Source organism: Lontra canadensis, unplaced genomic scaffold (assembly GCF_010015895.1).
Source record: "Lontra canadensis isolate GAN:19392208 unplaced genomic scaffold, GSC_riverotter_1.0 scaffold21, whole genome shotgun sequence".
NCBI lineage: Eukaryota > Metazoa > Chordata > Mammalia > Carnivora > Mustelidae > Lontra > Lontra canadensis.
Genome location: NW_022631015.1, coordinates 6,164,903 through 6,175,442, shown reverse-complemented (window position 1 = coordinate 6,175,442; position 10,540 = coordinate 6,164,903). Strand labels below are relative to the sequence as shown.

The window sequence follows — 10,540 nt, the reverse complement described above, 5'->3', positions numbered from 1 at the left end:
GGGAACTTTTGAGATGGACCAGGTTTTCAGGGGAAATTACATATCTCGTTTTAGACATGATGAGTGTGAGTTATCACTGGGACATGCCAAGATGGTTGGGAGGCACTTCCATTGGGGATTCTGAGGTTCTAGAAAAGATCATGGCTAAAGACCTAGATTTGGGACATGTCAGGATACAGATGGGAAATAAGAATGATGGGAATGCCCCATTTATCCAAGGGGGTGCATGCAGCACTAGAGGAGTGTAATGCCCCAGAATCCAGGGGAACAGACCTTCAAGGTAAGAGTGCCCAAGTTTAATGTCTCCTAACGTTAAGTAAATTAGAACAGAATCCTTTCCTTTGGATTTAGCACAGGTCATTGGTGACCTTGAGCTAGTTTCAACAGAACGATGGAGCACATGTCAGATGGCAGAAGATTGCAATGAAGAGGAGAGAGGGGAACAATAGCTGGGGGCATGTGAGCCCAGGGAAGGTTTGAGCAAGTACTGAAGAGACTTGCTTGAAGTTGTGTCAATGTTGGTGGGGAGCAGCTGCTCAAGTGGGAGCTTTAAGATAGAGGAAAAAGAAAGGATATGCAGTATGACAAGACCCTGAAGAACAAGGTGACATAGACCACAGGCAAAAAGGCAGGGCCCCGTGCACTTGGCCATGGGCAAAGGGGTGACTGGAACCATTTTCCACTTTAGTAAGAGGAAGAGGGAAATATAAGCATTTGCAAACAAGTTCATAGATGGGTAGCAGAAAATTTAGAGAATTCCTAATCAGTGGTCTTTTTTTCCCCCCCTCTTTCTATGAAATTAGATCAAGGGGCAAGGTCAGAAATTTGAAGACAGTAAAAAGGGTTAAAAATAGCCCTGTCTGAAAATAAGAGTCTTTAGAGAGACAAAGAATCAGAAAAAAACATATACACAGAAGAAAAATTTTCTATTTCTCCAGTAATCTGAAGATAAACCAAAATGGTTTTCAGGGGAAAAAAAGTGTTATTTTCTAATTTTTGTGACACTTAAAGTTATTTACTCATCTTCCCCAGGGCTGGGCCTCCTCCTGTGGGAAGTGCTGCAGTAAGGTGGTGGCCGAGGCTCCCATGGATGCTTCAAGAACACAGACCATCCCCCCTCAGCCTTGTTGACACAAGAAGGACACCTTCCTCTTGCTTTATGCATGGTCACTGCTGTCTGTGACCTGTCTGCCAGAGGGCAGACCCACCCTTCATCCAAGCAGCCAACCTCAGAATCCCCAGCAGGGACACTGCCCTGTGGAGGAAGACCCTTCCAGCACCCCCTGAGGAAAGAGAGGAGGCAGGGTGTGAGGAGCCTCTGCTGAGGGGCTGCAGAGCTGGAGTGGGGATGGTGAGGAGAAGCAGGGATAGGAACTCCGAAGTAAGGGGGGCGTGGGTCAGAGGAGGGGCTCATGCCAGAATAACTCCGGATGGCAGAAATAAGTAGAAAGTCCTAGAAGCTGCTCTGTTTGCTCCAGCTGTCAAGAAGGGGGAGGAGAAAACCCTGTGGGACGGGAGGGGAGGGTGGAATGTGGGGGCTGTTAGGAAGTTATTTAAGAGCCAACTTTCTTGTCGTTTTTCCTGAGTCCTTTTGAGGAAGTACCTCTGAGCTGCACAGAGCCAGCCTGCCTTAGGGCACCTCAGGCGGGGACCGCAGGTAAGCAGCCGCCCCTCCCGCCCTGCCTCACAGCAAACCTGCACCCAGGAGCCAAGGGGCCCGGCTGCGCCTGCCTTCCTGCCCTGGAGTTTTCCTGCGATCCCTCAGGCGTCTGCTGCGCCGGGTATAGGGGAAAGGGGTAAGAGGCACCCTCACTGAGTTTCCTGGCCCCCATCTCCGTGCCTACCCAGCCCCACTTCCGTCCAAGCAGGGACTTCTCAGGCACTCCTTCAAGATTTCCTGAAGGCTCTGCTTGCAGGAAGGCCACCAGATGGGAATGAGGGACTTGGGAGGGCTCCCCCAAGGGAGATCCCTTCTCCTCAGTGGAGAAAACTGTGGAGGGATGAGACAGACGGTTAGAGAGAGAGAGAGACGGGGGGGGGGGGGGGGGGGGGGGGGGAGGGGGGGGGGGGCGCAGGTAAGAACACCTACTTGTCTTGGCTCTGCATCCCCTTGCATCCCCTTTCCCCTTCCAATGCAAGAGCTGAACTTGAGCACTTACCCCCCCAAGACCCGTGGAGAGGAGGGTGCTTCTGCCCATCTGCACTCAACCTGCATAGGCTCCTCTTACCTGGCAAGCACCTGGGGCTCCCCAACTCTCTGCTTTCTGGGTTCTCTCTCCCAACAGGCTACTGCACTGCTCTACTCTGTTCTCCCCCAAACCCTCCCCTCCCTTAGTGATCCTAAGCCCACCTGGGGGTTATTTTCCTCCAGAGGATGGCTTTCTCTTACCTTCCATCATTAACTCTTCCTTCCATCATTAACCCTTTCTCCCTGTCCCCTCAGCTCACTAGAGACTTTGGAAATATGTCTGTAGGTATTTATGGAAACCAATTCAGACTTTATGCTTGCAAATATTGCTGTCTGCTTCCCAGACCCAATACCCTACCTGGAAAGTGGTTCTCTTGTCTCCAGCTGTGTTGCCTTTGCTCAACATGTTTCTGGAACAGTCTACTCTGGTTGCCTTTATAGTGGAGGCTCTTCATCTTTTGAGGGTGTGCTTGGTTTTTGAAAAGAGCCAAATAACCAAGAGTCATGACTGGGTGATCCACGTGATCAAGGTGAAAGCTCCATTTGGGCCAGAAACAAGGGCTCCCTTTATTTGGTCAGTTTGTCAACAAGTGCTGATTGGGGCCTAACAGTGAGGTATGTGGTGTTTAAGCTGGCTTCTTGCCTGTGCAAACTCCAGAGGAAGGGGAAGCAGGCTTGGAGCAAAGGCAGTGTTAGCACCACTGACCAAGTACATTTAGAGAAAGGCTATTAATAGCCTTAATTCAAAATCGCAATGTACCCTCTTTACCCACCCAGACTCCACCTGTCTTCTCCTGCTCTGTGTGGTCCTGGCTCCAAAGCACTTGCCACCTTGTTATACCCTTTTCTGTTTATTTCTGCAAGTGTGGCCTCCACCCTAACCCTCAGTGGACTGGAAGCTCTAGGTCAACAATCTTCTGTTTTGTTCTCTGATGTATTCCAAGTGCCCAGATCACAGCCTGGCACATAGTAGGCTCTCCCTAAACATTGGTCGAATGAAGTTGTAAAAATGAACACTTACCTGGACATGGTTGGATAACTTTATTCTTAGAAGTGACTTAGGCCTTCTTAAGTCTATATGAAATGGACATATGTATGGGCATATGACAATAAATGTTTCTTACAAAAATACTGCCTTTAGGGGTAATGGAGGGGGGGAACCCTGCTTTCTAAAATCTTTTACATTTTTCCTTTCTTCAGATAAGCCCCTTTTCTTCTGTTTTCCATGTGTTTTGACAAACAAGAAATCTCCCGAGATCCTTGGGGAACTATACTCCATCATTAGACTAATCCTTACTGCCACTTCTCAAGTTTTATTTATGTGAAACTCAAAATGTGCTATCCCACACAGATATGTCTGCTTCTCTATTTTTGAATCCTTGTCTCAAATGTAACTTGTCTCCCATTCCTTTTCTGTGTCTCCCTTTCTCTCCCATAAGGAGCTTGTGAAACTGAGAATGTCTGAGACCTCGGAGCCTGCATTTGGAGGCAGGAGAGCCCTGCCCCGCAATGCGTCCAATGCGGCAGAGGATGATCTCCCCACTGTGGAACTGCAGGGGCTGGTGCCCCGAGGTGTCAATTTGCAAGGTACAGGGTCGGCCACCTGCTCCTCCCTGCAGGTGCTGGTTGGGTCAGCACCCTTTGTCTCCACTACGCTCCCACAAAAGCGGCTCCCCTGCCAGTGTCTGGTATTAAAGACTCCCAAGCCTTCTTTTCAGTGGTAAAAGGCCCCAAGATCCAGATTCTTGTCCCAGTTCTGCCACTTAATAGCTTTGTGATCCCAGGGAAGTCACTTTGTCTTTCTATCTCTTAGCTATTTCCTCTAGAAAACAAGGGCATTGGCTCAGTGGATGCCTCTTCCAGCGCTACTGTTCTGTTTTTAAAAATATTCTCTAGCTGGAAGTTTCCACTTCCAAAATATTGTGGCTGTTTTGATTGTCTGGCTTGTGCCTCTTTCCCTCTCCCTCCTCCCTTCTCTCTCCTTTGCTGTGAATTTCAGAGTTGGCAAAAGATGCCAGACTCTGACAGTAATGGAGATGGAAGCCCTCTACATCTCTCCAGAACAGCCTGGTGAGCAGGTGAGACAAGCTGCTTCCCCTGCTCTCGCCTCCACTGATCCCAAGGGACCTGCTCTGGGAGGAGCAGCCTGCAGCTGACCTCCACTCAGCCCTGTCAATTGTGACAGAGCCCAGGTGCCAGCAGTGGCTTGGTGACACAGACGCCATTCCCCTAGGCCACAGCAGGGACATTCAGACTCATGTCCCCGAATGGCATCTCACATGGACCACTTTTTGTCGGTAGGACTCATGCAGCAAGCCCACTTCTGCTCCTGAGGGTACTCTGCACTTGGCTTCCCCGGGAGGTGGATATCCACTTGCTTGGGGCAGATGCCCAGGATCACCCTGTGGTACATGGTTAATCCCCTTCCTCAGAAAGAGATCAGCAGTTGAAAGCAAAGGGAAAGAACAATGCAAGAGCAAATCAGAGAACTGCCTGCACCTTGCAGACAGGTTTGATTGTGTTACTATCATGTCTAGACAATTTGCTGTCCAACTGTGAAAACAGAGATATCGAGTACCACACAGTAAGGTACCATGCAGATTTGGAGGGGGGAGCTCACCAAAGGGCTTCTTCAGTTGAATGGAAGGGTTGGGACAGACCTGTGAACTTGTAGTTCTGAGCTCTCTCTCCCAGTGGGGCGCTGCATTCCCTACAACTCCACCATTAGAGCCACAAAACTGAGTTAAAAAGGACTTGCTAATCAACTCATCTAAATCCCCGTGTTATAAGGTGGGGAAACTGAGGTCAAAGTAAGTAGCTGATGTTCACTCCTTCATTGCCCAATCTTGGGTTTATTCTTTCCTTTTCTTTTCTTTTTTTTTTCTGTTCTTTTCTCTTCTTTTCCTTTCTTTTCTTTTCTTTCTCTAAGACAGCAAATAAATTGGAAAGCATGCAGACATCAAACTATCAAGCAATTATGAGCAAATTATTATACCTTGGTGTATTCAGTTTTTTAGCAAAATCCCCCTCCCCCCAAGAGACAAGTCTCTTGGCCCTGTGGAATGGGGGCCAGGGTGCTGGAAGATGTGGGCAGAAAGAACAGAAAGAGAAAGGGGCAAAGGATCAGTGAGGAGAAGTATGAACAGAGGCAGTGAGATGTAGCAATGAGCCTCTTGGTTCAGGACTCAGAAGAACTAGGTTCTGGTTCCTCATTTGTCACTTACTCACTTTGCCACCCAGGGAGCCTCAGTTTTTCCATCAAGAAAATGGAAGTAATACCTACTTCACAGTTGCCATGATGATCAAAAGACTAGTGTCTATGAGACACTTGGTCTATGGTAGTTAACCAACAAGTACTCATTGATTCAGAATGTGCAAGATATCATACCCTACAAGGTTAGGAGCCCACCCCAGTGAACACTTATTTCTAAGGGGAACATTAACAGCCTGCAGGAGCTGTATATCTGAAATCTGGAAAAAATGTGGTTAATAAGAAATCAGAACTAACAGATAATTTGAGTAGGTAGGATGATTTTGTAAAAATCTGGGATTACTGTGTTCTGTGTATTTATTTTTGGAGGCACGGGTAGGGAATTATTTTGAAAAATCATTCATCATTTGCTTGGCAATCATATGTGTCCACAGCCCAAGTGACATTCTGGGGTACCTATTACAGGCTTTGGCAGATGAATGTGAGTGTCCAATGACTATTTGTAGAATGAGTGAACAGTTAATCACTTGAGAATTGAGTGACTCATCAGGCCTAGAGTCATTATAATCTTACTAATAGCAGGCTCCAGGTTTTAAAAACATGCCTTTATTTAATCTGTCTCCCACAGGTGAGCTAAGTACTACACACTGAGGATAGGATCTCTGAACCCAGGTATCATGGGGGAACTCCTAGATGAGTAGAACAGAAGAAAAATACCAGTATACAAACCATGTGATCAAGAACTGTCTCCTACTTATTCTTTACATTTCACGTTTCTCTGTAATAGTGCCAAAAGCAGGTTTCCTGACACAAAATACATCAGTTTCTCCCAAGTCATCCCCTGTGAAGGCTGTCACGTGTGATTAGCTGCTGTCTTCTTGCAGTTTATGCAGTGACCCCTAGGGGCGACCAAGAGGGCTTGAAGCTCCCTGAGCTCCTGGCTGAGGACAGCTTTGGCTCACAAAGTCCTAAGTCAAACTCTCCTCATTTGTTTCAATGGAAACCTTTTCCAAAAGTTTCAGCAAGATGCTCTTGCCAAACTGACTGAGAAGGCAGGAAGAAAAGAGGAGAAAAAGGATAAATGGAGGATTTTTCATTTAAAATAGTTCTGTGGCAGTAGAGATATATAGATAGATGATAGATAGATACAAAGTACACACTGAGTGTGAATGATACCCTTAATTCAGAGCTTTTGTGAATATTTGGTTAAGAATGACTTTAGCATGCATTTCAAAATGTATAAACTCACATTAGGTACTTCCCATACAGCAGCATGATATTTAAAAAAAAAAAAAAAAGGAATATTTGAGGTGACAGTGAGACCCCAGAGATGGGACAAGCCAGTCAGTGCCAATGTTTGATGTCCTCATGTGTTTTAGGGTACTTAATGCCCCCTTCTGAACTCAGTTGTAGCCAATTAAAGTATGTGAAAATCTCCTCAGAATGCTGGATTTGCATCTCTTCCTAAAAGACTCTTCTGAATGTTTAGTGGTTGTTTCTGGAAATTTCTCTACAGCTTTCCTGGTCTCAAAGGCTATTTTGCAGGAGATGTAATGTTCTGGAAGATAGCCTTATATTCTTGTTCTGGTTTGACTCTGTGTTATTAACCGTAGGTGATCCTTTGCAGTAGTAATTATAATCCTTATTTGGCAGATCTATTGTGATGAATTCAAACTGGAAAGCAAGTCTGGATCTCTAAAAAAGTCAAATACAGGAGAGATCTAGAATCTTTCAGGCTAATGGGGTCTGGTGCCTTTCTGAGCATTCCTTCACCTTCCTACCCCACCCCTGTCAGAACCAAAGCAATTAATCAACTAGTTAATTATCACTCTCCCTTAACTGCAGAGTAAACCCATCTGGATTGAGGGGTCTTAAAAGAATTAGAAAGGCATTTAATGTATGATGAAGAAATGATGTTGTATAGAACCAATTCATTCTCTGGTTCGGTTTGTGTAAAAGCATTTAATGATTGCCACCTATGTGTCAGGAAGTACGCTAAGTTCTCTCTGAGGACACAGAGATGAGTAAGCCAATTCCTGGCCTCAAGTGGCTCTCCATCTACTGGATGAAATAGACACAGAAATTAAAATTTCAATTCAGTGGAACAGATACTGTTACATAAATTATGCCAGTTGCAGTGAAAGAACAGAGAAAGGAATGATATGGTATGGGAACAGTGGGAAAGAGGGTGAGGAAGGCTTTATGATGAAAGGCTATCTGAGTTGGGTCCTAGAGGATGAATAGGAGTCTTCCAGGCAGACAAGTGCATGGGAACAGCATTTCTAGCAGAGGGAAGTGTGCATACCAAGTAATGGGGACAAGAGGAGGATGAACCTGGGAAAAGTAGGCAGGGATCTGTTACAGTAGGTACACTGAGACCTTACCTCTTCTCCTGCAGATAAAGGAGGACTTGCAAAGGATTCTAAATAGCAAAATGATATAATCAGAATTATGTTTCATGAAGGTAATTCCAATGGTAAGGAGCAAATGGAGAGAAGGAAATACATTTGGAGGCAGTTCAGATACTTCTGGTGAGAGGAGAAGTAGACAAGGCATAATTCTATCCCTGGAGAAGATCCTGGTCTCACTTCTTATTCTAGATTCCTCTGAGCAGCTGAGCATTTCTTATATATTTTATGGTACAGGACATTTCAATAGCAACAGTTAAAAAACAATAAGCTGCTTAAGAAATTAATTTTAATCATTCTAATTAATGATACTTTAAAATTCGGGGTATCTAAAAGAAATATGAAAGAGGAAATTTTATCCTCTTGTCTCAACAATAAACAAACCTAATTCCTCATGGACAGTATTTATGCCTACAGTTTGGTAATGATATTACCAAAGATTGCAAGGAGATTTCAATTCACTAGGGAACTTCTAGGATATGAACCTAAACATTTAACTTATTTCAAGATCCCATCGATGACAGGTATAATCATTCTCAGAAGTATATTTTTACAACCTAAGGAGAAAATAATCTACTTTTCATATTAGGGAAAGGGTAGGAGGACAGGGAGGCAGCTGGCTCATGAGGAGAGATTTTTTTTTTTTTAACAGTCCATTTTCTGGTGTGTTTGGAATTAGGCTAAACTGTGTTAGGTAGACTTTTTGAAAGCTGTCACTTTGAAAGAGCAAGCTGCCAACTTTCCAGCTACAATATCTCTAAAGTAAAAAAAAAAAAAAAAAAAAGTAGCTTAGCAATGAGTGGCTCCATTTTGCCAGGAACTAGGCTTGGACAGGGAGAAGCAAATTCATTTCCTGTTTGTGTCAAATGGAGCCTGGATGATGAGAAGGCTCTTTCAAACTAAACTATGTCTCATTAATCCAATAAAAAAAAAAAAGCAGAAATCAATATACAAGCTTAATAAATGTTTACTGAGTGTTTACTTCATGAAGACAGACAACACTAAGCAAAATGGACAAAAGAAAAAACTATGATATTTGTATATCTATGCTTATATTTTGTGATATTTTGTGACATCTGTAGAGCCCTTGTTATTATTAGGTATTGTAAACACCAAATATAAAGGTTTCTCTGCAGATGAGTGTCCATGAGCAATGAGAAAAATGTTTAATTGGTGGTATTGGGACCTCACCTTATTCCTTAGTACTCATGCCCCCTAGCAGATCTGGAGAGCTATCAGATTACTCTAGGGGGAGGGCAACAGGGCTGTCATTTCCTTCTCCCTCTAAAGTATAAATGACCCTCCCATTTCTCTTCCATATGTCTTGTCCATTTGACTACAGTCTAGAATATTCTCCAAATTCTCAAACTCTCAGTGTTGCTTTTAATCTTTCATGTTTTGGTCAAGGTTTTATTTATTTATTTTTTTAAGATTTCATTTATTTAGAAAGAGAAAGAGAGCATAAGCAGGATGAGGCACAGAAGGAGAGGGATTATCTCAAGCAGACTCCAGGCTGAGTGCAGAGCCCAGTGCAGGGCTCAATCTCATGACCTTGAGATCATGACCTGAGCCAAAATCTGAGCCAACTGATCACCCAGGCATCCCTCAAGTTTTATTTTTTAAATGAAATGTTTTCCTTGGTTTAAATTATTTTAATATGGGTTTTTATTTTAAGAGATTACACAGGGAGATTTTACTTATCATTGCCTTAGTTTTTCTCCACACAGGGTGCCACTATAATTTTCTATGATATTAGTTTTCCTTTTTTCTGGAAAGCACTGACCTGTTAGAGAGATATTGCAGGAGAGAATGAAAAGATCACTTAGAAAAAAATAGTATTTTTAAAAACTCCATACTTGGAATAAAATGTTATTAAAATTATAACATTGTAGATTTCCTTATTTTAAAACAAATTCCTCATGTATATGTTATTATATGTTTATTTTACATATTTTCATTATGTAATATAAAATATTATTTAATATATACTTATGTGAAAATATAAATATATTTTATATATATATTTGTTTTCACTATGAAACTATAATTTTTTGACTTAGGTTTTATATACTCAAAATAACTTATTAGTGCTCTTCCTTACCTTTTGTTATAAGCAATATATGAGTTATGTGCTATCAAGGCATGGCATTTTTATTCCAGTCTGAAATAAAAGTGCTGCTCTGGAGACCTCATATTATAAAACCTTAGATCACTGTCTTCAACACTGTAGAATATACAATATACTATATATATAGTCCTGAAAATAGTATATGATAAGAATGAAATTGTCTGATAAATAACATTTAAGGGCTTGTATGGTTAATCCTATGATAAATAGAATATCCATTTTATGACGCATAACCAACTTCAAGCTCCTATTCAGGCATTACATTTGTTTAAAGTGAAAAGTGGCATATTTACTATAGTTTATTTTTGCATTGTCTCGGTTACAGTGAAGATGAGGTCTTGTCCTCAAAGGGCTTACAGTCCCACAAATTTATATCACCTATATTAACATGACACAAAGTGCTTGATTATAGTTAATTTTTATTTTTAAAAGGAAAAACATATTCTGGGAATGAAGAGGAGAAAATTATTTCAACTGCCTGTAGAAATGTAAGAAAAGAAAACAAGCCTGTCTTCTCAGAATACAGGGAATGCAGCATTCCCTTTCTCTCCTTTTCTTTTTCTTTCTTTCTTTCTTTCTTTCTTTCTTTCTTTCTTTCTTTCTTT

At 42.6% G+C, this 10,540-nt stretch overlaps 1 protein-coding gene across 2 annotated transcripts in view; it reads left to right on the top strand.

The window, feature by feature from the left end:
• Nucleotides 1-1,571: 1,571 nt before the first annotated feature.
• Nucleotides 1,572-10,540, top strand: part of F13A1 (coagulation factor XIII A chain) — a 162,188-nt gene continuing 153,219 nt past the window's right edge. The window contains exons 1-2 of one of the 2 annotated variants that reach the window (XM_032861509.1): nucleotides 1,572-1,657; nucleotides 3,628-3,775. In XM_032861509.1, the coding sequence (XP_032717400.1) occupies nucleotides 3,646-3,775 (130 nt within the window). In that variant the 5' untranslated portion in view covers nucleotides 1,572-1,657; nucleotides 3,628-3,645. The other variant, XM_032861510.1, reaches the window with a different exon arrangement.